Source organism: Crassostrea angulata, chromosome 3, assembly GCF_025612915.1.
Source record: "Crassostrea angulata isolate pt1a10 chromosome 3, ASM2561291v2, whole genome shotgun sequence".
Taxonomy (NCBI): domain Eukaryota; kingdom Metazoa; phylum Mollusca; class Bivalvia; order Ostreida; family Ostreidae; genus Magallana; species Magallana angulata.
In genome coordinates, this window is record NC_069113.1 from 35,230,543 (window position 1) to 35,254,795 (window position 24,253).

General features: G+C 33.3%; 3 protein-coding genes and 1 pseudogene across 3 annotated transcripts; 3 read left to right on the top strand and 1 right to left on the bottom strand.

The window, feature by feature from the left end:
* Nucleotides 1-1,845: 1,845 nt before the first annotated feature.
* Nucleotides 1,846-5,606, bottom strand: LOC128175946 (prothrombin-like). The gene is made up of 5 exons (XM_052841870.1): nt 5,237-5,606; nt 4,215-4,314; nt 3,746-3,949; nt 3,409-3,536; nt 1,846-2,699 (listed from the first exon to the last, which is right to left on the bottom strand). The coding sequence occupies exons 1-5, from the start codon at nt 5,513-5,515 to the stop codon at nt 2,598-2,600; spliced, it is 813 nt and encodes a 270-aa protein (XP_052697830.1). The 5' UTR covers nt 5,516-5,606; the 3' UTR covers nt 1,846-2,597.
* Nucleotides 5,607-10,280: 4,674 nt separating this feature from the next.
* LOC128177534 (uncharacterized) lies at nt 10,281-12,295 on the top strand. Its single transcript, XM_052844265.1, has 2 exons — nt 10,281-10,598; nt 10,693-12,295. Exons 1-2 carry the CDS (start codon nt 10,328-10,330, stop codon nt 11,115-11,117), a joined length of 696 nt encoding a protein of 231 aa, XP_052700225.1. The 5' UTR covers nt 10,281-10,327; the 3' UTR covers nt 11,118-12,295.
* A 5,127-nt stretch (nt 12,296-17,422) lies between these two features.
* LOC128175801 (uncharacterized) lies at nt 17,423-18,939 on the top strand (annotated as a pseudogene).
* A 1,852-nt stretch (nt 18,940-20,791) lies between these two features.
* Nucleotides 20,792-23,725, top strand: LOC128177263 (uncharacterized). Its single transcript, XM_052843917.1, has one exon. The coding sequence runs from the start codon at nt 20,973-20,975 to the stop codon at nt 22,980-22,982; it is 2,010 nt and encodes a 669-aa protein (XP_052699877.1). The 5' UTR covers nt 20,792-20,972; the 3' UTR covers nt 22,983-23,725.
* Nucleotides 23,726-24,253: the final 528 nt, after the last annotated feature.

The following is a 24,253-nucleotide window of genomic DNA, read 5'->3' on the forward strand; positions in this document are numbered from 1 at the left end:
AATGTAATTCTACCAATGATAAATCTAATTTATCTATAACATGCTAATTCAAGAGCCAACGTTTACATGCAAGAATAAATTTAAAAATTAAATTCTGATAGCCATGTTAATATTCATCAATAAAAGAAGATGCGATTGCGTTACATTAATTTAAAAGCATAACACATCGAATGTAACCATTTATCTACCTTCTGTAAAAGCATGATAAACCACTATGATAATCCAAAGGACGTAACTGAACTTCCTCACCGAAAATAGACAGATATAACGACAGGAATTCCCCGTACTTTGTCTTAGAATGACTTGGATTTTAGCAGTCATCTAATCTTGTGCTAGGGTCTTCCGTATAAAATAATGTCCCTCGATGCTCATCAGAATTTCTACTCTGAGAAAAATCACGGACGGTACGAAAACTATATTTTTTGTTCATTTTTGTATATACTGTGTCCAAATTTATTCTTAATTCCTTTTAACATATTCTTTAAAATTAAAATAAAAAACTGCATTCCTTGATATTTAGAGGAGCGGTCAGGGATGAAAAATTGAACCTAAAATAGATAATCTATCCATGTATGTGTTGCGGCTAACTGGAAAATATAGCAAACTTTTTAATTTGATTTCAAACCAGTGATTCGGTATTTAGTGCGACTTATTCCTAAATTTTGTTCTTAATAACAATTAAAATAATTTCAGATAAAATACTGAAAAAAAATGGCCTTCCCCATTCAAATTCCCCGTTTTATGCATACATTATTTATAAATACAGACGGACAACATAAACTATGTTCATGGTTTACAAATTAATGTTTAAGGGTCACTACCAATCTGTTGTGTTATAAAATGTATGAAATAAAATAAAAACCGCTAGTGTATGCATATTTATTTGCATATTCTAAACCAGGGTTGTCAAATATAAATAAAGTATCTGCCCAATAGTCAACTCGCCCCTCCTTGTCTGCTATGACGCTCACGTCTAACCGCGTTCCTCGGCACGCGTTCTGAAAAACTATTTCCGTCACAACTAAAGTCGTATCAAATTAATCCATTTTATTTATTAATTTTTTTAAACTATAGATTGCCGTTACAATTTATCAGCCTGTGATACAAGACTAACTTCTCCTGTCAACCCGCGTCCTTGGTTACCTCGGTCTGGAAAGTTTCTCACCAGAGGTCGTGATTTGCAAGCGTCTATCCATCAAAACTAAAATAGCTCATTATCCAACATTTGTCAAATCTCTATTTAGACCTTAAATAAGTTCTTAGTAAATATATTCATTCTTTAAGTAAGTATTAATTATTATTTCATTACAAGTATATTTTGATCGAGACTATCCCTGACTTGGATCCGCCAAAGCGTGTCCACCACCACCCTCTGATTTTTGCTATTTCGGGCTTGTTTATCGAAAATAGAAGTAAGTTTTTAATTTATTTTTCAAAAATTATTAATCAGATGAAATTTAATTATAACTTACGGCCATCATCTTTCACGTGTTGAATTACCAAGAGTATAAGCAGTTACTCTGGTGCAGGCGTTTTGTAGTTTATTGGCGAAAAGTATAGATGCCAGACTCAAATCCTATACATGAAGACAATTCTGTTGATACACGTAGCGTTACTCGTTAAAAAAACCCCAAAATAAGTAGGTTATAATAATCAATTGCAAAGTCCTCAAAAAAGTACATAAAGTACACCAATACCCAGACTCATATGATGTAATGTCACACAGCTAAAAAAAAAAGCATCACCAGACAAACTCAAATTATATAATATTTTGATTTATTTTTAAACCTATATTACAAAACTGCAAATATGTTTAATGGTATTTAAGGAACTTAAGGTCAACAACTTACCTTTCAGAACCGCTTTAAGCTTTGACACAATATCTTTGGCCATAAACTATCATATTTTAAAATTTGAATATTTTTCCTGTATTTTAAATACAAAGATTTTATCTAAAGGAGGAGAAATTAGCCTCAACATGACCAAGACCATCCAGCCCTCTTCAGTTCATAGGTTGTTTCAAGTTCTTGTTCCCCCTCCCCTCCCCCATTTTTGACTGTTTTTAAGATAATGCACATACTTGTCAAGAAGACCAACAAACCATTTTGTCTTCCCACAAATGTTTATCTAAAAATAAAATTATATTTTTGGATAAACATCTGTGGGAAGACAATTTGCTGTATGACTTATACTTTTTATGAAAATATGACTGATATATCAACTTAGAATAACAGGAAACAGGATTGTGTTCTCTATTATATCAACCGATTCAATGCGTTCAAAAATAATATTATCAACTAGCAAAAAACATTTGGTTGAAACTTATACATGTACCATTAAAACACACATATAAATAATGACAAAACTCATTCTATGTTTACCAATTAATAATGTTAAACTATGTATCTTGCTTGCAACTCAGTATTTGAATTTCAATTCTGAGGAGGCATTAAAAATAGCAATATTTAATTAATATTAAATTTTTTTTATTCAAATTCACTGTAAAGTGTCTTTATGATACTTCAACAGATAAGATTCAGTGGATGGCGAGAATTAAGATACTAGTACGATGTTCTGTGATTTTGTCTGATGATTGATTAACAATTCGGAATGTCACAGCTTTCCCATCTTACGCTGGGGTTGGTCGTGTAACACCATGGCTTAGGGTTGTCGTTTCTATTATTTCTACAGTAGTTCCCCTGAAAATAAAGAAATAAATTTACAGTCCAAATCGATGAAAACGTCAAAAATTAACAAATCGATTGGGAAATATTATAAAAGAAAATGATAAGAATTGTCTCCACATTATACACGCACGATTATTAAAGCGGTTATTATGAATACCATTGATCTTTTATTTTTGTTGCCAAATAACAAGATGAAATATTAAAGATGGAAATTTTAAAAGTTTTTTTTATTTTGAATTGTGGCAGATGGCTGATACTCAGTTGCTTCTTTTGGTTTTTTTTGTTTTTATCCTTTTTTTCTTTTTATGGATAAAGAGTGGTTCTTTTCTAGAATACTGAAGAGTGTTTGCTTGGTGGAAACTTTAAAGTGTGCTTTTTTGAAAATTCCGCACTAACTTTTTTGTGTACCCCCTCCCCTCACCAAGAAAAAAAAGTGAAGTAAGTTAATGAGACCGTTTTTTAATCAAGGCATGTTTTTACTTGAATTTTCTTAATTATTCTGTCTAAATAAAGCATTAAAATTTGGTCGTCTCTCTGCACATTGATCACACGATTTGGCATTATACTAATGTAACTTGTCTGTGTTTATTTTATCTTGTTTTATTTGAGAGTTTCTAGTGTTTTTTAAAACTTACTTTTAAAAGAATTTCTCTTACCTTTATACATGGGTATATCTTAATTCTAAGTATCATGAAAACGTGTATCTACAAGTCAAACTTACTGTGTATTCTGAGTAGCTGTGACCGTGCGGAGACTGCGAGCTCCAGCTCTGACAAGTTTTCCCGGTACTGGTCACGCTTTTGGTTCCCCAGTAACGTGCCCCGCTAGGATCTGACGCCTCGAGGCATACTACAATTTGATATGCTCCGATTAAGACAGTTTAATTCTCAAACATCTTTTACATAAATGCAACAGCAATGGGAAAAAAAATAAAACACACCTTTAAAAATTATTGATTTTTGTACTCATTAGATAAACTAAAGGTTTGATTTACATTTTAGGTAATTTTAAATTGACAAGGTAGACTTTTCAGTGATATCATGTATAGTTATTTGAACCTTGGCATCTTGGTCGGGTTTCCCACTGACCATTTGCTAGACACTTTATAGTGGGAGAACCCATTACAACCGTCCTTGGGGGACAGGTGAAGTATACGTTTTCTCCAACGTTACCCCCTTTTCTATTGCCAGTAAAGGCGGACAGATCTACTTGTAACTCGGCGCTGGATCCGATGTACGGTTGTGGCATTGGTTGGATACAGCCTGTTATTGGGGATATCAATAGTTATATTTAGAACTTCCGTTGAATAAGAACAGTAACTCTAAAAAACAATAATGTCCCAAGCCGAATAATTCTTTCCTGCAAATGCAGTGTCTTTCGAGGACCTGTCTTCATATACAGTTTTTTTCATTATTCATTTATTATTTATTTCATAATTCAGCATTTAGAGAGAGAGAGAGAGAGAGAGAGAGAGAGAGAGAGAGAGAGAGAGCTATGTAACAATAAATAAAAAGTCTGCAAGCTCACGTGCAATCACACAAGAGGTCTTGTTCGGTGAATGTCGTACACACATCTTTCCTATTGGACATGTCACGTTGTTACACATTTCTGCTTGTACATCGATATGCTAGAAATGTTTGAAAGGGACCTAGACACGATTTCAGCTCAAATTTTTCAAAATTTATTTGTCATTTTAAGTATCTAGAATGGTCAATTTGGAGGTTTTTTACAAAGGTAAGAGTTCTTTGTATCTTAAACAAAAATTGAGTCTTGTTTTGTTAATATATTTGTTGTACTGCTGAAGGTTTAAATCTATTCCTGCCTTCTGTTGCTGATCAAATTAATAATGAACACATTTAACTAGTTTATTTTGTCAAAGAAATGGTAGTTTCTGAATTTTACATTATTTTAATAAATATAAGACTTGACCTTTGTCTACATAACAACATTCAAAATCACAAGTAAACCATTTTATAAATAATTTTTTTAGAATTCATCTTTAATCGTGATCATGTCCCTTTAAGATTTGGAATGTGTATTTAAATTCATTAAACACAAGAAATACCAAATATTCATGGATACAATGCTTTCAAAAGTCATCATATAACATACACAATAGATAAAAGATTTGTTTAGTCTATATTTTCCAATACGAACAAATACATGTAATTTTATCTACAATATAAATGATTTTTTTGATAAGTTGAGAACTACCTTTATTTTTAAACAGGGTGCTTTTTTGATAAGCTAACTTTGCAACGTTTTTCTCAAAAGTGTTTTACAATGCACATATTTTATCTAAGTTAATCTGTGTGGTAGAGTTTAATATCAAAGTTTCATTTAAGAACAAGGCAGAGTAGTATCTAAAACTTTTCAATATAGCTTCATATCAATTTTTATGCTTGACAATGAAAAATTCAATTGTAAAACATCAGGAACATTGTGTTTGTTGTACAGCGTGTTATCTTTTAAGGGAAATTTAAAGTTATACATATAGTCATGTCTAAGATATATTTCATTCAAGGCAATTAAAAACATTTGGAACGTACCTTTGAGAAAGATATTCTAGGAATATAAATAAAATCCTCCGTTTCGCTGGTATTTACCGTGACTTGATCAGTTTCGGTTTCATGTTGAGAATTCAGCTCACACAACAGTCGATTTCTGCTGAAATTGACCGAGAGACATTCAGCATAAGCAATACACATTTTCAAGCACTGCTTGTGTCCTGTTGGACTCAAAGATTTGAAATTAAAACCAATGAGTCTTCTTCCTGACTCAACGTTATTAATCACGAATAAAAGTAAGAGCATTGTAAAATTGATCATCTCAAGCAAGTTTACTTCAATGTTACACTGTATCTTAATAAAATTAGAAGATAGATATTTAATGTACTCTAACTTGGGACTTATTTAACTATCTATCATCAAAACTACTTGATCAAGGTTTGCGCAAGCGCAATGAAATCGATTTAATTTCTTTGTTATTTCACTTTTTTCACAATTCTCTGTGGTGATCCTTATGTTCTTGAACTGACAAAAAGATTAATGGATTGTGCAGTAGTTAGTTTTATGTATTAGCTATATTTTTGATAAAATTGTTAAAAATAGACCGCAGTGATAGGAAAACATAAAAACACTTTATTTTGAACATTCCGAAGATGGACATTTTATGATTATACAATATGGATAACAAAGATAAGAACATCGTAAAAAAAATGATGAATAATTGATGCAGATCCGGAAAATGGTTTATTTTGTTAATTAAAGTAATTATTTTTAACGTACACAAATGTGGTCCTGTGGTGCATGAGTTCATATAAGATCAATGGCATTCAGCCTTCTTGAGTCATCTTGAGCAATGCCAATTTCAAAATGTCCAACTTGGGAAAATATATTTGTCTATTTTTCTTTTAACGTTTTTTAATGTTTTTGTCAATGCGTATGCATATTAAACTACATTTTTGAAAAGGCCTAAATAAAAATCTCGTGTAAGCGCAATAGTTAATTAGTGTATAATACTCTTGTGAATAATTAAATCAAAGATCTATTACTACTTAATCCCCGGTGGTAGTTTTAAAATAATGTAACTTTTGAATAAATCGACAAACAAGGTCCTAGCTGGTACTTGAACTATAATTCAATTACCAAAACTAGCTAAGGGATACGATCACAATTCAATATGAAACTAAGTTCTTTAAGATGAAAAATTAACATAACAGTAAATAAGCGAACAGTGCATATAAAGTGTGATGAATACCAGGGACTGGAAGAAAAAAAACGTGCAGAGACTCTGTTTGGAATGAATTGCACTAAGTTTAACGTGCATGCACTATCATTGCATGTTGAATGGGAAATCGTTATACATGTATTCCCAGGTGTCATTAAGTTTAAAGGGGCATGGTCACGATTTTGATCAATAATTATTTTCCCGATTTTAATGTTTACAATTCTTCAGTGAGGCCATTTTAATAGGCAACCAAAATATAAGTTTAAGTGTCATGCGTAGAGTTAAAAGCAATCTACGGAGCTTACAATTGTTTGCTATGTTAACAAAGCGTTTGTTTACATTTTGAATGTTTAAGTGAAAACTTCAGTTTTAGACCGATAATGAATGTGGTAAACGTTAAGATCTGTTTATAACGGTCCGTTATTACCGTCTTCCTTGGAAGACGGTATAAAGAGTTGAAATAATTTACAGTCTCCGGATTATGCACTTCCTCTCCTTTCTGATTGGTAGAAAATACATGATGTGAAAATTTACAATTATTTCATTGGTTGATATACTGTTCGGCACAAGGGAGATAATTTTCTGATGATCGTTTTTACGTACGACTTAACAATTTTTGTAGATTTCAAATCTTAAAAAGTGAGAAAACGAAAAAACAATAAAAATGGCTCTTAGTGAAATTCAGGCATTCATTTTTCTGTTAATTAGTTAAAAGCAATATTCTGTAAAATTTCTTGAAATAATTTGTTCTATTCTCTTTGTTTTGATTATACAAATACCAAAGCAATTTCATAAGGTATGGCTAATATCAGTGAACAAGTTTGTATATTAGAAACGGTGAAACTAATATCAGTAAAACTGAATGATACTGAATGCAGTTGTATTAACTTTGATTTTACTACAGTGATACAACCCTTCCTAAGATCCCTTTTTACCTGCTACAGTCGATTTCAAATAAATAACACGCTGTAAATAATTTTCAATTCTAAGCACGTACGCTTAAAAGGCACAAATTTTTTTTAAAAAAGTTCGGCACCCTATTGCATGGAGAAGAAGACAACATTCATATAAAAAAAAATTAAATCATCTTTGATATCTTATTGCTGTTAAGAGTTTGCTCTAAAGACGGTAAGCTTTTTTAAAAAGCTAAACTTGTTTGATATACAGTTAGATATTGTCACTGCGTTTCTGCGAGATAGTTTTTTTTCAAAATAGAATTAATAGTATGCCTTTTTTATGAACTAAAAGGAAATTTGCATGTAGAAAAATGTCTGATGCCTTTTAAGAAATAATACACATTTTTTTGTTTTACTCGTAAATGTAAAGTAGGTGATAGACTGTAATGTTTGGTACGGTTTTTTTTTTCGAGACTATAATCGATTCGGAAAATTTTGGATTTTTTTTTTTCGTTTCAAAACAACGTATCGGTATAAGGGACATACTAAAGACCTTAAATACTAAAGACCTGAATGTCACGAACTTTTATATAGATGATATATTTGAATTTCTATGTGCTACGTCTAATAAAATAGGAGTATAATTCTTAAATTGTGCAGATTCTTCCGGATGAGATGATCTTACATGAACTTTTAAAATAACCCCTTTCTATTTTATTATGTGGTCCTTTGAAATCATATAAACTAATGCATTAAGTTTTAATTCAATACAATGCAACAAAAGAAATCAAAATGGTTTGAAATACATAATATCCAAGAGAATTTTGAACTTTGTATTTGTATTAGAATAATGGACAAATCAATGTGTTCTCCTTTACTTCATACTATAGCAATTATCATACAATTAACATTAGAAATGCTTACAATAACGAGCTCGTTTCTTAATAATACATTTTGTAATAGTAAAAGGTTAAACTTCAAAACGTGTAGCTGAAAATATATTAAAATGTACCATTAAAATTAGTACAACCAACTCATTATTGTTTGTGGTGTATTTTTCATGTAATCAAATAATGATACAACAAGTATACTTTTGCGGCCCATTTGACGCTTGCATCAATATTATTTCTTGTTCGTGCTTGAATTGAATAAGAAGATGGAAAAATCAGCTTGAAAAAGTACTTTTTCCGGTATATTAAACTAATGTAAACAAAAGCAGGGCACGAGCCTTGTTTAAAATCGTAATCATGCCCCTTTAACGTGTATGCAATATCATTGTATGTTGAATGGGAATCTCGTTATATTCCCTGATGTCTGAAAAAAAAAATGAATTCTGGATCAATAAAAATTCTTCGCGATTTCCCTCGTCTGGTGATGCTAATTTTTGTTTAGAAGGCTTTTTTAAAACTACTTTTTAAAAGATCTCACTGATTTTCAATATAATAAATTTTTTTAGAACTTATTAAAGAGATTTGAAATGTATTGATTATTTTTTAATTACACTTGCGGTAATATAACTGATGCTGGTCTAGTTGAAGAAACCCGAGATACATATTGAAAGTTTGTTTTAATTGGGATTTGCTTGGTATTTAATCTTTTAGCAGCAGGAAATGTCCGATCAATGCAAAAGAGGACTCTTCAAACCTTGTCAATTCCATCTGAATTATTGATTATACAAAGCTTTTTTTTCAAACATAAAAGCCTTTAAATCTATATGAGTAGATGTATTTTTATATATATTTCAAAAGATCAATTTTCTGGTTTGTGAAAGCGATGTAAGTAAAGTTATATTCTTTTTCGTAAAAACACTGAGATTTCTCTGCACGTTCATGTTTATGTAATCTTTATGAAATATTTTTTTATCATAAAATGCGATTCATGGATTTATTTTTCTACACAGTAAAATATATACGGCAATTTAAAGGAAGTTAAACTTTTTTTACAAGACTCTTCAATCGGATTCTTTAAAAATGTTCCTAGAAAAATATGCGATTGACAGAAGTTTATCTTTCATGCCATTTTTAAACATTTTTAATTTCCTTTGTGTGCGTCAAACTAAGCTCTATATAGCAAATAATAAAATAGTGAATCATGATCCATAATTTATCTAAGATACATCAAGAACAACAATTGTTTCTTGTGGGTCTTCTGTGATCGTTTTTCTTTTATCTTACACAATAAAAGGATGAGTAATCCATGTTTCTTGCTTGTGAAGAGTGCATGCGTTTTTTGGTTTTTTGGGGTTTTTTTTTTTTTTTTTGCTTAACTTGGTAAGTGTTTAAGGGCGCAGTTGTTGAAAGTTACTTTCTACAGTGTTCTAAAAACACTTAATTGAAGTGAACTTTAGAAAGAAAACACGTATTTCTCCTTTAAAACTCATTTTGGGACTAGCAACGACATGCGGCAGCTTTTATGTATAAACAGATACATGCACTATTAGATATAAATGTGAAGTTATAAGTTGGACTCATCAATCTGAAAATTATTCAAATTTTATACGTGTTTCCAGCTCTGCGTGTCGTCCTAAACTGGCTTTAACATACTACTAGTACAATATAAGAAACAGGTTCTATTGAACCGCATGACTGAACATACTTGTAATGGTATTCGAATTGAAAACATGTAGTTTCTATATCAATATTGTATTTCATTATCATCGTCTTTTTATGACCTGGAGAATGGAGAGCATAGTGTGTTTTCTTGAATGTCCTTCTAAATTGTGAATGCACTCGTCCATCCATTGAAAAATTCTTACTGATATAATGAATTATTGCAAGTCTTAACGAGTGTTAGCAAACAAAATACAAAGTACTATTGATATTATAATATTCATTGATGGTTTTTCTTCTTTTTTTCCTGATTTATTTCATAGAAGAAAACATACATAGTTACTGTAGTGCTTCTTATCTATAATCATCTTAAACACGTAGAATCTTATATCCAAAGTTTCGTGCCAAGGTTAGGACTGATTAAGTCAATTTTTCTCTTATCTTCGCTATTACGAACACAATAACAATGGTAGTGTTGTTATGTCTGCTTCTCTGTTTTGGTCCCGTGCTAAGTTTTCTTATTCCAGAATCATGCGACACTATGGATTGCAAGTTGGATCATGTGTTGCATATCGTCTCCAAACAGCAAGGCATAATGGACCAACAGTCCAGACAGATTGCTGCACTAGAGAAACAACTGTCAACCATGTCTTGTACGAAGGATAACACGGGTCAAAATCAAACGGAGTCTGGAACAACAACAAAGGGTGGCCACAATACGCAGAGTTTAATATCAGGTCAATAAATGCATTTTAAACAAAAATCAATTTAATCGTTATATTGAGGCAATATCATTTTAATTATTATCAATTTTAATTTTCTTCCTTTAAGGGCCACAAACAACCATTCCATCTTTCTACGCAGTTAAATCTCGAGATCAGCGAGATCTTGCAAAAGGCGAGAGAATCATGTTTGAAACGGCGATTACCAATGCGTTCAAAGCATATGATATATATTCTGGTGTCTTCAAGGTTCCGCTAAAAGGAGCATACGCTTTTACGTGGACTATAGCCATGAATAACATTGACAACCACGCTTGTTTCTCTCTTTTTGTCAATGACGTTGTGGTTGGACAAACGTACTTGTGGAACAACGGAAGTGACGCAGTATCAACGGGATTTTCGGTCGTAGAGGTTAATTCTGGTGACGACGTATACATGAGTGTTTGCAATGTTAGCCAGCCATTGGGTGAAATAGTTAGCGACGTATTCCGCAAGACAAGTTTTGCTGGATGGTGTATAGCATGTGTGGGATAGCTAGGTGTACATTATATGTGGGATATCTATTTTTGTAACTTTCCTAAAAAATAATTTTGTTCTGAATTTTCAGAATTATTAATTATTAAATTTCCAGAAAAATAACTAAACGAAACGGGCCATTAAGCATGTGATGTTTTGATACATTTTCTCTGTTTCGCATTGATTTTTATTCCAATATCCAATGCATTCGCAATCTAAGGGGGTTTACAAAACCAATTGAAACACCCTTTGAAATTCTATGTTCATCTCTTTACGAGTTTTTTTTTTCAGATTTGTCATTCACTCGTTTTGTTGCATTTTTAAGCAGTTTGATCGTGACTACAAAAGTAAAACGAGACCACAACCAAACAAAAAAAACGTCATAGAATTAGTAGTCGAAGCAACCCGACGTTGTGTTTTAAGCGCACAATGAACACTGCTGTTATCAAATACACAGAATTGATAATTTTCTGCAAGCAAGCAATTTTATTTCTCGGAGAAAACGATAGTCTTGCTAAAGTAATAGTATGGAAAGGATTGCATCTTAATAATATTAAAGAATGAACTATTTCGGATAATCATAAATAAGAGTATACGTGTAACACAACATGTTTAATAAGAAATACAGGAAGAGAAAAGGTACAAAAAAGAATTTGGATAATCTTAAAATGAACATTCATATTGAATTTAACAGAAAGGGATCTAATGTTGCATATGCCTTGTCTTGCCAATCCGTTATTCTAAAATTTTAATTTAACCTTTTTTTAAAAATAAATTCACGATGCATCATGGACAGTCTTCAGCAGAGGGTCTACCATTGTGTTGACTTCAGACAACATATATTTTGATCTGGAGTTCTCTTCAATTAAATCGCTTGGATGCTTTTTCTACAGGCAGAAAATCTCTTATTCATATATCTCAATTACTCTCCTTCCTTGAATTGATGATTTAATTTTTTTAGGAAAGCGAAAAAATATTATTATCCTGCCTTGAATTTATTTATCAAACAACAGCAGAGACACAAAATATCTTAAGTAAGTTTGATTCTTTGAGGCTTGGTTACCATACCATATATCTATAGCATTTAGCGAATTTCTTATAATCTTGAGTATCGTCTAAGGGAAATGAATAATAATATTAACAAAAGGCAAAAATCAATATTGAAAGAAATTGAGTGGTTATGTGTGTTTGGGGGAGGGGGAGAATTTGAGTATTTTTTTGTTGGGGGGGGGGGGGGGTGGTGAGAAGGGGAAGAGACGCAGAAAGGGGAGCGACTGGGGAATCCATTCATATGAATTCCAAACCATGGATTAATATATATTATTATGCATTCTTTAATATTTCTCAAAAAAAATTCTATTGTTCATAGTTGAGTTTAAACTGTTTTACTGAATAGATCCGGTTTAAAATTGGTAACAATATTATTGAATGAGGACTACGGAAGTGTAGTGATTATTGCAACATTGAGACTTTTTCACACCATCGTTTTCACATCTCGCTTGCTCCTCATAAACAGAAAAGTCTTGGATTGAGAAGATGTAAATAAAACAATAAACATAAATTTAAAGAAATCTCTTACCTCAATGGTTCGGACAAAAGTATTGATACAACAGGACAATTAAACAGGATAATATTTTAACACTGTAATTGCGTTGAAGCATGCATGCTTGCAAAACTTACAAAATTACGGGTATATTTTACAGATAAGTGTGTAAAATATAGATCGATTGAATAATGTAAATTCTGCACATGAGAATGTGAAATACAAAAAAAAGTCTCAATGTGACACTAATGCGCTTAGAACATAATGAATTCTCAAAATTTTTGTTTCAAACCCACTGTGAATTTTTTTGGTATTAATCCCAAATGATTGGTGTCGTACAAATTAAGGTAGATCTACAGTGTGCATGATTGTACGTTTGAAACAGCAAAATGTGAATTAGAGTGGCGAATATTACATGCACGAAAGGGCGTAAAGCATTACCGTAAGTTTCCGTATTTCCGAAGACCCCCCCTCCCCAACTATAAATTCAGCTGACCACAAACATAAAATTCAATCTCTCCCCCATTTAACGTAAACTGGGTCGAAAATGACGAATACTCCCATCAATCATCTAAACTAATATATGTTTAATACAGCCACTATGTATAATGCACAAAGTTTTGGAACCAATTGCTTACCTATTAATAAATAAACGATTCATACAAACGGAACATTGTTTCTCTTTATTTTAAAATCGATCTCTGAGAGGCATTGCTATAATAGATGCTTGTTATTTATTCACTGTAATGACACGATCGCGATTTCAAACTTTTTAGATTAAATGAAACCCACATAATCGATGCGCATAAACTGTTTGGAAAGCAACATCGTGACTTGCAACATAATCTAGTACTCATTTATTAATGCATGATTCCAAATTTATAAAACCAACATTCATGTGGCTCTATCAAAGCCAAAATGAAATATTGTTTCATAAAAAACTGACTTTTCCAATTTTCATATGAAGGTTGAATAATTGTAAACATAAGCATCGTTAAATAATGAATTTAAACATAAAGCTGTTTCTCGCCCTATCTGCTATTCGATTCGATGCTATACCCCCCCCCCCCCCCCCCCCAAAAAAAAAAAAAAAAAAAAAAAAATTCGTTTTTTACGGCATTAAAGTTGGTCTATTTGCTAAGGTAAAACATAAAATGTATGTGAAACAATTTAAGGTATGATCAAATACCGGTATATCAAAACAAAGAAATATGCATTTACATTTATTTGTTCATGTAGAAAGTATTGATTTCAAAACTGTCGATTGCAAATGCTTCAAACTCAAACACGTTTTTGATATATTAATTTGGAACAAAGGAAAGGCGGTTATCATAAATATTTTTATGGTATTCAATGACAGCGAACTAGTCTTATTGAACTCTGGCGTAGGAAAATTTCTAAATTATTCTTACTGTAAAAATCTGACAATTAGCATTTTCAAGGAATTCATAAATAAGTTTCCTTGAAAAACTATGTATCTAAATACATTACATTAAATTTATCGATTATTTTCAAGTAATAATTTTGGTCAGTGCTAATAGTTTTCCACCCATGATTTGTGCTTAGGTCCAAACATTTTTCCACTTCCGTTTTGCAAGAGTAACCGCATAGGAGAGTTGATAAAAATTAAATCCCAAAAACTGACCGACACATCTGAGTAATTTGGTACACGATACTAGTGTCATGCAAAGATAAATTATGTACATGAATGCATAATCGTACGTGTACAGTGTATAATAAATTCAATGAAAAAAATTATCGTGTTGATTGACGGCCATATCTCGAATAAGTCATACCCCCAAATCCATTCGTACGACTTTCTGGCCCCGCTGTTTGATTAAAGGAAAGGCGTAGACATCAATGGTTTACAGTTTGATTCTGATAAAAACAAGAGACATGTGTAAAACAGGGTCTTATTAATAATTCTGTTAGCACACGGGAAAAGCTTACGATTTTTTGTCTGATTTTGGATGGAACGACCATGCATTTGACTTCGGTCTAGACGCTTGGAAATTGTTTGGTTGGTCTAGGCCTTCATAGGATTTACGTGCTTAAGGATGTCGACAGCTTGGGGAAACAGACTCACCGCAATCTCTTCCTTTTGCTTCACTTTCATTATCCCCTTTCAATCCTCTCTTTTTCTTTTTCCTCCCGCCATTTCTGTGTTTCACTTTTCTTCTCTCACTTAACCTTTTTTTATCCTTTACCCCCCCCCCCCCCACTCTCTCTCTCTATCCCTAAGATGCATCTCTAAACAAACTCTCTCACTTACTCTTCTCACATATTCCCCACTCTCTCTCTTTCTCTCTCGTCCCACTCTCCCTGTTCCCTTGCAACACACTCTCTCTTTCGCCGCAGTGCACTCTCTCTCTCTCTCTCGCCCCACTCTCTCTCTATCTCTCTCCCCACTCTCATGTCCCATTTTCACTCTCTCTTGCCCAACTCTAACCCTCTCTTTCGCCCCACTCTCACCCTCCTCTCTCTCTGTCTCGTCCTACTCTCACTCTCTCTCTTGCCCACTTCACTCTCTATCTCGTCCCACTCTTACTCTCTGGTCCCACTCTCTCTTTCTATCTTTAAAGTTGGAATTTACAACTTTAATCTTGGAATTTCATACTTTAAAGTTGTTTTTTTTTTCAACTATAAAGTTGTTGAGCTGAGTTGATTTTTCAACTTTAAAGTTGTTGAGTTGAGTTGATTTTTCCGACTTTTAAGCAACTTCAAAATTGGAATTTCCAACTTCTTTGTTTTAGCTAATTTTTTTTGTAAATATAACAGTATACATTAAGAGTACATCTCATGCAAACTGGGCATTAACTTATAGTTGTATATGTCTGAACTAGAATTGTTCATGTATTTATTAATGTTACTTAAACACGTGGTCTAGACGATTTGGTCTGCTTATATCCAGATGGTCTTGTTTTGTTCTCGTTACACCGAAGAAAAGTGTTCCAAGAGTTTGGCGGTCTAGTGTTTCTAGTAATCTTCCGTCTAGATCGTATGCCTCGTTTCCTTCTAGTTTCACCTTTATGACTTTCATCTTTGTAAACATCGAATACAATATCTACTCTCCAATGGCCTTGCGCAAGTGAAGTGATGTGCGTTAGGATAATGTCATTGGCATAGTTATCAAAGGTTTGACATTGTTCTGTTGTTTTGAATTGACTAATGATGGGCCATCAATAACAAGTGAGGGAACAGTCGGTACACTGTTTGGCAATACTTGACTAGCTTCCAACATAGGCATCGACTGAGATTTCACACCAGTATTCAAAAAAAATATTTTGAGAAAGCGAGGGGGGGGGGGGGATTTCTGATTTTCATATTCCAAAAATTCTTGTTCATCACATTGCTCTGACAGGAAATAAAAGTCTAGATAACAGGCTATAATGACTTCTAAATTTGCTAACTATGTCTTTGAAGAATCAGCTTTTTGTTTAGAAACTTTACCATTAGAAAAACTGAATCACTGAATTTTTCAAGCATAGCCATTGCACAAGCCCATGACCAGAACAGTGCCATTGTTAAAGGTGATTATGGTGCGATATTGCTAACTGTCAAAGAATCTAGAGGGTAGGTAACTGGAAACACTAGACTTGGAACTCTTCTCTTCGGTGTATCGAGAAAAAACTGAACTATTGGGTATTTAGCAAACAAAATCGTATCTGCAACTATAATGACAGAAACTACTATAGTTGTAACAAAGGAAAAAATGTTCTCTGTAACAGAGCTATAGATACAGACTTTGTATCATCTTGAAACCATGAAGAAGCTGACACTTGTATGTTCCTACATACAAAACATGCAGCCTTGGGTAGTATCAATTCAAGTTCGGATACAGATTGTTGTTCATGATCATGATGTTTGATCAGTGGGTACAAGATGAAAAGCACTTTAATTCTTTCATGCATTCACGGATTGTGATACAGAGTCCGTATTTGATGGGACATGTAAAATGACAGCAAGGCAGGCTGAAATGTGTTTAAGAGCGTTGCAGAGGGGTATTCGGATTCTTAAGTTCTCCTTGTGACAGTGTGTCAGAACATATAATCAATTTGTACACATAATGTACGTTCGGTCCAGACTGCCAATAGAGTAATGACACGCACCTTGACCTCTTTGCTCGTAAGAAGCGTCCGTACAATGGCATCCCTTGATCCCTCAGGAGCTGCTCTTGTAGAGCATATTAAGAGATCTGTATTGCAAGCTAAACATACATTGGGTCAGTCACTAATACAAGTGACAAAACTCGCCATCCCCTTCCAGCTGGGGATGGGATAAAGATTACGGTTTTCGGATTTCACACTGGACATCTTTACCACCAATGGCGGTTTCATGTTAAGAACTACTGAAATGTTGATGTAATATAAGTTGTTCTGGGGAATGCAAATTTTTCAAATCCGAATTATTTTGCACTGCTCTTTGCAGTGCAACTGCTTAGACGATTAGATCATGTACATTCAAAAATGAGCTACAGCATGTTTTTTAACGCATGCGCAGAGTGTTAATATATAAAATGAACATCACATTATATCATACCACAAATTCTTCTTCATAATTTCACAGAAAATAGAAACATTACCCAGAAATATTTAAAATATCTTGAAAACATTATGAAAAAAGAACGCCATTTTAAAATAAGAGGCGGCCATCTTGAAAATGACCAAAATTTGAATGGCCAACGATATTTTTTGATCAAGTAATGTTCAAGGAACCTTCATGCAAAATTTGGTGCTTGTCTCCACAAGTGAAATATTTCATCCACTATCCGCTACACTAGATGACGAGAAGAAAATTCGAAGTGCGGAAAATCGCATCCTCCGACAACAAAAACAATGGCAGAACAGGCGTTTTCACCCACATGGCACCTGCAAGACTCCCCAGCGGCAGCGACAGGCTCGGCAGCCCAGCTTAGTTCTTCTGTGCCTTCTACTACTTCGTTTCCGCCATTCACATGCCAGCAACGGCCCTTTCGTGGCAAATCTGCACCGCGTCAACCACAGCCCAGAGACGTGTGCTTCAGCTGTTTTTCACAGGACACTCGAAAACCAACTGTCCCAAAAACCAGCAACTATGTCAATGATAAGTATAAAGGTTATAATGGCAATTCTACTATTGCTGGCCAGATCAAATGCTTTCAGAAAAATAATTTAAAGCAAAGTTCGTTTATAAAAAACACAGTAATGTTTGAAAAGAAATATAATTGGTAAATGGAGAGAAATTGGTACAAATCCATTTATTTTGAAAGTTATTGAATCTGGCTATGAAATTCCTTTTGTTTCAAATCCACCTACAATGTTTTTTCGTAAAAACAAATCTGCCATTCACAATGTTGAATTTGTTTCTTCAGAAATTTCAGACTTGCTGAAAAATAAACGTATTTTAGAAGTTGCTTTTCAGCCATTTGTGTGCAGTCCCCCGAGTGTCGCAGAACCCCCCCCCCAAAAAAAAAGAGGTTGATTCTTGATCTCAGTATGTTAAAGAAGGACGTAAATTACGAAAAAATAAAGTTTGAGGACTGTAAGACGGCATTAGATTATTTCGAAGAGGGTTTTTATTGCATTAAATTTGATCTGAAATCAGGAAACCATCATATAGATATACTGTAAAAGCACATATGTTCGTTGGGCCAAAATTTCGTTGTTTTTAAACCAAATGCAATTTCGTTAGCATTTAATTTCGTCATATCGTAATCTCTTTGTTATCATTAATACCTGGGTTTAAAATTCGTCATGGATTTAATTTCGCTGATTTATACTATCAACGAAAATAACGAAATTAAATCCTCAACGAATATTTCTGCTTCTACAGTAGATGAAGAATATCAGACTTATCTAGGGTTTCAGTGGGATAATAAATATCACTGCTTAATATACAGTTCTGCCATTTGGTCTGTCATCAGCTCCATTTATTTTTACTAATTGTTTAAGACATCTGGTGAAGTTTTTGAGAAAAAGTGGTATAATGATTGTATTTTGTCTAGATGATGGGTTAGCATTTGCTTCAACTGAGGGTCAATGTATGTTAGATTCTAATTTCATTCAGAGAACATTGTCAGAAACTGGACAGGTGGTCAATATAGACATATCACAGTTTATTCCAACGCAAATTATTGAATGGTTAGATTTAACATGGAATTCAAATTCATTTTCATTTCAGTTCCGGTGAGACGAATAGAAGACGATGTTTGTTGTTTGAAGAAAGTAATTGATCGTTTCCCAGATATAACAGCGAGAGAATTGGCACAAGTAGTTGGAAAAATCATTTCCATGACACCAGTAATGGGTGTAATATAATGACACGATTTTCTTCTATGGAAATAGCTACAAAAGAATTATGGGATTCAAAATTGTTATTTTTGAAGAATTGAATTTCTGGGTAAAATGTATTCCTTGTAATAATACAAGATTTCTACGTTCTGTTTGTTAAGAAAAACAAATGTTATCATTTATTCAGATGCAAGCACTTCAGCATCAAGTGCATATACAGTCAAAGTTAATTATAAGGTGTTCCATCTGATGTGGAAAGATGATGAGAAAAATATGAGTTCGACATGGAGAGAGTCATGGCATCTTTTAAGAATGAATCACAAGAAACGACAGTGGAGTGGTTTACTGATAACCAAAGTTTGTGAGAAAATAGTACATTCTGGTAGCATGAAGCACCATTTACAAGTTATAACATATAATATTTTTGAAAATTCAAAAAATATAAAAGATTGGTTTAGACAAGTCCAACTTTGGTGTACATAGTTTAAGATCGGGCGGTGCTACTTCTGCAGCATCTGCAGGGGTTTGTGATAGACTCTTTAAAAAGCATGGGCGATGGCGGTCGGATAGGGCAAAAGATGGCTTTATGCATGTCAAAGAGAATTTATCTTAGAAACTGTCAGTCACAAAAAAATCTTGGCATTTAGCGAGTTTTTTTTAATCTTCTTTATCTCCGAATTAATTAAAACTGCACTTTCAGAGCGCTTCATATCCTAATCACGAGTTTGTGTTTATTTTATAAATATTTAATGTTCGCTTGAGTGAAACGAATAAGAACATAAATGTATTTATTAATGTTACTTAAACACGTGGTAGTGTTTGTTTATTCTTTACATCTATTGGTTGTTATTATTGTCACCTACTCAGGTGACATTGATATTCATAGCCCGAGCTATGAATGACCGTGAAAGTTATTGTGTACTAGTAAAACCATTCGAGGCTCTTTTTCGTGCAGTCATATAAGTCCAACCCACCCGCCCATTGATTCGATCGTATTATATAATATATAGATGTATGCACTGTCTAAAATTTGTAATTTTATTTTGTAGATGTGAAAGATGTGGTTTTGAAGGAAATATATTATTGCTATATTGAATCACAGTAATTGAAACTGCACTTTCAGAGGGCTCACATCCTACTCAATAGTTTGAGTGAAACAAATAAAAAGAATAATATAGATATATACCAGATTAAAACGTTTTTATAAAAAAATGCATTCAGTATCAGATATCAAATATCGAAATATTTTTGATTCAAATAAATATTATCTAAATAAGTAAAAATGGAGGGTGTCGTTAAGGTATTCCATTCCTCAATGTTGTTGTACATTGTATCAAGAATTTCTTGAGAAGACACTTCAAGTGTATCATTGGATTCTGTAGACAAAACATACAAAAATTATACAAAGATAATGGGGGGGGGGGGGGGTCTGTATTCATTCCTCTGAATTATGGCCCATTTAATTTGACCTTTTGGCATCTAAAATGCAATTTCAACCTGATTAGGATTTGTTGTCAGTATTTTTGATGAAGCAAACCTATTTCTTCAAAAATTGTTTTTAATTATGCACAGTGGTCACACTGAATACTAGAGGGATTACAAAAATATTGTGAACGAAGCTGCTTTAACTTATTGTGACCTTTTTGCATTTAAAATAGACAATTTCTATAATAGTTACGATTGGATTTGGAATAAAAACAATTTGAATACCAAGAATTTTATGAGATTAATCCAGTTTGCTGAGATATTATGCAGTATCATTTTGACATAATAAAACACGGGGGTCAGTGATGTCCTCTACTTAGACCTGGATTTTTATCAAAGACCCCTGAATACATGAGTGATCTCAACGTAGCTATCTTGGCGGTTGATAAAATCGATTACAATAGGATTTAAATTCCACAGTGTTTTAAAATGAAACAAAAAATTTGGGAATTCAATGTTCTTTTTTTAGCACCTTAAAAATGTTCTTCATAAAATGGAGTCAAATACAGCCTTGTAGATGTTGTACAAATCTATAATACTGATATATTCACAGACTTCAGACATTTTTTAAGCGGTATGTCAGTCCAGAATATGTCCGAGTCAGTGTATGTGGGGATGTGTAACAAGATAGGGACTCCTCGACAGGTGACCTCTAGGAGAGATATAAAGGACATGATCGAGTTTTTGGATAATCGATATGAGCTAGTGATATTAAGTTTGAGTGGAAGTATGAAAGAAGGATTCAGATTGCGTGGATCAGACGTAGATTATATGTTGTGGCCAACTAACCACCGAGTGATCTGGGACTTTTCTCAGTCTGAGTTTTACAACATACACAGACAGACACTGATTCTCTGTGACAGTTCTGAGAGTCCACCAGGATTTACATTACTTTGGTTACCATTGGAATTACAAGCTGAAAGGAAAGTGTGGTTGTCTTGTGTGAAGATGAATGGGGGACTCTATATATCAAGTTCCATGTACAGGGAGATAAATTATTCCTCATGTACACCTGGTTCTACTATACATGGTCCATGTATTAGTAACACAAATGGTCAATTAGAAAATGACAATGCTCATTGTTTTATCAGTGATTTTTGGCCCCCCTCCGCCTCCTCATGGATAGACAGATGTCACTCATGGCCTTCACCTCATGTTGTCAATGACATTGTGAAAAATGGATGTCACGTTGTAGCAATTGGACACAAACTAGGAAACCATGAAGAAATCGAATGGAGAATTTCTTTCTCTCAGGCTGAATACAAACTTGTGTACTCAATGAATCACACACAATTCTTAACTTATGGAATGCTGAAATTGTTTTTAAAGGAAATAATTAACAATGAATTAAGAGATGAAGATAAACTACTGTGTTCTTATCACATGAAAACAGCTGTTTTTTGGGCCATTCAGCAAAACACACTACCTCAATGGTATCCACGAAATCTCCTGGCCGGTTTCTGGGTCTGCTTTAAACTTCTTCTTAAATGGGTTTATAACGGGATCTGTCCAAACTTTTTTATTCCAGAAAACAACATGTTTCTAAGCAAAATCCATGGCCACTCACAAAGAAGTTTTTTCAGGCGACTGTATGAGTTGTATGAGAAGGGTATAACAATGCTGCTACACAGTCCCTCCATCAGGTCCTGTATCATCGGTGTCCTCTGTAATCCCAGACTCACAGTGTGTACTGATGAACACACTCTGGTCTCTGAGGCCAAGTTTGATATAGAATTATTTTATGACATAAATACTACTGATTCATTACATACATCAGACCTACAGCACTGTATACAGTACCTACAAACAGTAGAACAGCTGATAGGTTCTCCCTTGACACAGTATCAAGTTGTAAGTTTACAAAAATATACAGCCACCCTCTTTCAGTACATTGCTTTTACATTATCCGAATACAACATGTACATAAACACGAATGTCAACAAACAAATGTATATTGCAGACAAAATATCCTGTCATTTGCTAAAATTAACAGCTAAGTTTGGGTATGTTTCTGACATGTTTTACATTGCAATGTATTATTACAAGACACACAGATACAGGGAAGCTTTATCTGTTATAGAGATTACAAAGGTCAAGTTAGCACAGCCATATCTGATGTATGAGAGGCAGGTAGACAGAGAGAGGTATACTGAGGCTGTAGGGGGACAGTCCTGGTCTACAAAGATGAGACAGGCTGTAGCAAAGAATGTTATACTTGACAATAAAAAGTGTTATATTCATGAACTGATACCAGAACAACAGTCTAGTAAACAAATGAGTGAACTTAATTTGTATATACCACCCTCTGTACTGTTACACATGCTAGAGTTTATAAGCTTTAGACATGTTGACGCAATGAGAGCACAAGCAGCCTTAGATGATCTACAGGTCCTAGTCCACCATGATCAGGGAGTCTATGTACCTATTTGTCTTAGAGATATCTCCTGGGAGATCCTGGGGATCTGTCAACATATAGCAGGGAACCTCCAGTCTGCCTTGTACTCATACCAACAGTCACTCAAACAATTACCCCAAAATAAAATACAAACTGCCACCAGACAGAGAATCCATGATCTACAATTCTAAATTCAATTTCAGTTTAAATACTGTATTAGATGAAGTATGTAATGCAAGTTACAATACTGTTAGAATATTATCAGTTTTAATAATTGAAATATAATTAATGTATTCTTCTATATTTACTTAGCATGCAAATTGCCTTAATTCTTATAGCAATACATTTTTGCAAAATAATACATGTTCTTTTAAGCTTAAACATTTCTGCACAATAGCTGTAAAATATTGCACAGTTGTTAATTTACATGATATGTGCACTGTTGATGGTGAGAACATTACACCAATGGATTAATTATGCACATATTTTTGTTTTATTTTGAGGATAACCTTGATATTGTTTAACTTACCTTTGTAAAAACGTGGCTAGTGTTGTTGTGTCTCCCTTGTTTACTACATCTCTACAATCCAAGTACAGCTGTAAAATAAAGTAAAATCAAGACATATTAAGAGTGTGAATACTGGCAATGAAACGATGTGACTAAAGGATGAATAAACTGACATCAGCTATATATGTTGTATATTATCAGTTTTAGCAGTATGTTGTTGATTCTGGCATAAGCATTCTATATTGCAGTTTATTGCAAAGTTACAAATACTAAAGTAAAATCTAAAATACTGTTAACCCACTCTTATTCGCATGCGAGAAATATTTCGCGAAAGCCTCTTTTTTGCAAAGAGTCCTCACCACAAACCAGTCATTGTAAATTGTTTTAATTACAGCACTTGTGTTGTTAAGGCCTTGTCGCGAAAGTTTGTCGCCATAAACCAGTTCATTTCAGGTAATTCGCGAAATAAAGTTGTCGTGAATAAAGGTTGGTTTACAGTTTTTTGCCAAATATAAATTTTAGAATTTGTTTTACTTTGCAATGAATTAAATCTTCTATATATACTTTTCTCATTCAGCTGGTCAATGTATTTTGTCAATATATATCTATATGTGAAGGGAGTAAGTACATACATCGTTGTGCTCATATGTAACTTTAAAAAAAAAATCTAAAAAATGGTAGAGTTTAGTTGGCTTCCCTCATTATAAGTCAATGTTGTTAACCTGGTGTGTTCGCTTAATATTTCATAATGTAACTCGTCCGTAATCATAAAACGACACTTGTCATCCCGTTTGTCGGATATAGTTCAAATGTCACATATTCGATAGTTAGATAGTTAGTTTTTTAGAGCATGAGATATCACTCTTTTAACTAAAATTTAGGAGGAGTTGTGTAATAGTTACATGATGATTCGGGATGATGCATACAAAATATCGCTTAGTTTTGCATGACAAG